This window comes from Abrus precatorius, unplaced genomic scaffold (assembly GCF_003935025.1).
Source record: "Abrus precatorius isolate BTA unplaced genomic scaffold, Abrus_2018 Scaffold6, whole genome shotgun sequence".
Lineage (NCBI taxonomy): Eukaryota > Viridiplantae > Streptophyta > Magnoliopsida > Fabales > Fabaceae > Abrus > Abrus precatorius.
Genome location: NW_020874406.1, coordinates 19,308,925 through 19,312,197, shown reverse-complemented (window position 1 = coordinate 19,312,197; position 3,273 = coordinate 19,308,925). Strand labels below are relative to the sequence as shown.

At 43.6% G+C, this 3,273-nt stretch overlaps 1 protein-coding gene across 1 annotated transcript; it reads left to right on the top strand.

The window, feature by feature from the left end:
- Window positions 1-3,273, top strand: LOC113870339 (probable leucine-rich repeat receptor-like protein kinase At1g68400). Its single transcript, XM_027506932.1, has 2 exons — window positions 1-1,327; window positions 2,606-3,273. The coding sequence occupies exons 1-2, from the start codon at window positions 1-3 to the stop codon at window positions 3,271-3,273; spliced, it is 1,995 nt and encodes a 664-aa protein (XP_027362733.1).

The following is a 3,273-nucleotide window of genomic DNA, read 5'->3' as shown; positions in this document are numbered from 1 at the left end:
ATGCAATCCCCATTCTCACCATCCACTCTCATTCTTCTCGCCTCCCTTTTCTCCCTGTCGTTTCACTCTCCCGTCGTCGTTCACGCCTCCACGAACCCCGATTTCCATCCCCTCATGTCTTTTAAAGCCTTATCCGACACTTCCAACAAACTCACCAAATGGAACGCAACCTCCACAAACCCATGCACCTGGAACGGCGTTTCCTGTCTCAGGAACCGCGTCTCTCGCCTCGTCCTCGAAGACCTCAACCTCACCGCCTCCTTCCACCCCTTAACCTCTCTCACCCAACTCCGAATCCTAAGCCTAAAACGCAACCGTTTCAACGGTCCCATTCCCAATCTCACAACCCTCTCCGCCCTCAAGCTTCTCTTCCTCTCTCACAACCAATTCTCCGGCGAGTTCCCGGTCACCGTCACGTCGCTCGCCCGCTTGTACCGCCTCGATCTCTCTCACAACAACCTCTCCGGCGAGATTCCGGCTACGGTTAACCGTTTGACTCACCTTCTGACCCTCCGCGTCGACGTTAACAAAATCCACGGCCACATTCCCAGCATTACCCTCTCTCATCTCCAAGACTTCAACGTCTCAAGTAACCATCTCTCGGGTCAAATACCCGAATCTCTGTCGGGTTTTCCCGGATCCGCTTTCTCTCATAACCCTTATCTTTGTGGGGTCCCGTTGCAGAAATGTAAAGCCATGCCAGCCCTCGCTTCTCCGTTGAATACCCGAAACGACACCGTAACGACAAAACCTGAGAACGAAGCCGTACAAGGGAGTAAAACCCGTGAAGGAAACGGCGCTCCGAAAATGGGGGCAATGGTTTTAATAGCCATTGTTCTCGGCGATCTTATGGTGCTTGCATTAGTGTCCCTGCTTCTCTATTACTACTACTGGAGAAACTACACTAAGTTGAGGGAGGGGCAAAATGAGTCGAATTTGAAAAATTCGAAGGGTTTGGAAAGTGAAAAAGTGAGTGCTTATTCGGGGCAAAGAGGCGTGGGGAAGGGTGGAACTGAAATGGTGTTTTTGGAAGGGGTGAAGAGGTTTGAGTTGGAAGAGTTGTTGCGTGCCTCTGCGGAGATGTTGGGGAAGGGTGCGTTGGGTACGGCTTATAAAGCTGTTCTTGATGATGGGACTGTGGTTGCCGTGAAGAGGTTGAAGGATGCGAACGTGGGAGGGAAGAGGGAGTTCGAGCAGCGAATGGAAGTGCTGGGGAGGTTGAGACACGACAACGTTGTTAGTTTGAGGGCTTACTATTTCGCCAGGGAGGAGAAGTTGCTCGTCTCTGATTACATGCCCAATGGTACCCTTTTCTGCCTCCTTCACGGTAAAATCATTACATCATCATCTAGTTTTTCTCGCTGCTCGAGATTTTTGTTTTTAGTTGTTCCATTCCATTACTCGTAATGCTAGGTAAAACTCAACGTTGTACAAAAACAAAATTAACACACACTTCTAATACTTTATTTTAATGTATAATATATTTTAAAATATAAAATTTTAAATAATATACCTATAAATTGTATGAAATTTGGCGTCAAGTGATCTAAATTAAATTGGATTGCTATAATTAGTAACTTTAATTCAGAAGTTATTAAATTTTTTATTCATACATTGAAGTTGGACGGTGGGGTTAGGCATGCTTTGTTTATAGCACAGGATCAACAAATCCTTTTCCATCCTCCTTCCATACCATTCTTGTGCATTTTTCATGGTAGACAAAACAAGGGTTAAATGAGCAGAAGCCGCACAATCGTCGCCGTCTAGGAACAGGGACTACTGAAACTATCCCACTGTGCAACTTTGTTAGATTCTTGTCTTCCAAACGAAGAAAAAGAACAGACAATACAAGTAGTGTCTTTATATATTTTCTCTTTTGCTTTTAGTTCTTTTCCAAAACAACCTTTGGCCTTTTGCTTTTCATCTTCGGCCGCCGTACTCTCAGAATATAACACACACAAGCCAAAGTAGGCCACTGTTACTTGAACCCTTACGTAAAAGTCAGATGTCGCATTAGCATGTTATAAAAGAAGATAAAATAAATTAAGGTTTAATGGTATTTTTATTTTGTCTACTTATTAATTTTTTTAATGTTAAAATTTTAAATTTTGATTTTTTATTCAAAAGGTATATAATTGATTTAAAATATAAAATGATTGTAAAAGTTTAGAAGTTAGAAGTTTTAGTAAAAAAATTGATAGTATTTAAAATACTTTGTAAAATATGAAATTAATATCTTAAAAAATTCAGAATTTTTTGGGCAATTTAATGTTTTAGTTCATGAATCTTTAGCACAAGAAGATTATTTATTTCGTAAAAAAATAAGAAAAAAATTAAGGAGTGTAAATGAAGGAAAAATAATTGAGAAATGAAATTAAAAGAATTTCAAAAATGAAAAAAAATTAAGTGATTAAAAAAACAACATAAAAAATTTAAATCATAATCATAACAAAAGATGTGGTTAAGCATGAAAAAAAAAAATAATGGGTCTTTAAAAAAATGTAAAAAAAAAAACAACACAAGATGAGGGCGAATTCAATAGATATGCAGTGGCAAATGAGTAAATAAAGGAAAACTTGATGGGTAAATTGGTGTCTTCCCACAGGTAACCGAGGACCGGGGCGAACCCCGCTAGACTGGACCACGAGGCTGAAGATAGCAGCTGGAGCGGCACGAGGCGTGGCCTTCATTCACAGCTCCAGTAATCATAAACTCACTCACGGCAACATCAAATCCACAAACGTCCTTGTCGACGTGGCAGGCAACGCGCGCGTCGCCGATTTCGGGCTCTCCATCTTCGCAAGCCCATCAAACTCACGATCCAACGGCTACCGCGCGCCTGAGGCATCTGACGGCCGAAGACGGACCCAGAAGTCTGACGTGTACTCCTTCGGCGTTCTGCTGATGGAGATGCTGACGGCAAAGTGTCCCTCCACCGTGGACGGCGGCGCATTGGCGGTGGCGGTGGACTTACCTAGGTGGGTCCAGTCGGTGGTGAGGGAGGAGTGGACGGCTGAAGTGTTCGATCTTGAACTGCTGAGATATAAGGATATTGAGGAGGAGATGGTGGCGCTGCTGCAGATAGCTATGGCGTGCACTGCGACCGCGCCTGATCAACGGCCGAGGATGAGCCACGTGGTCAATATGATCGAAGAGTTGCGTGGGGTCCAGGTGTCGTCCTGTCATGACACGTTAATTGACTCGGTGTCTGAGTACACTTCCGTGTCTGAAGATGCGTGCAGGGGAGCTGGAGGTGGAGCTTCTAGCCTATGA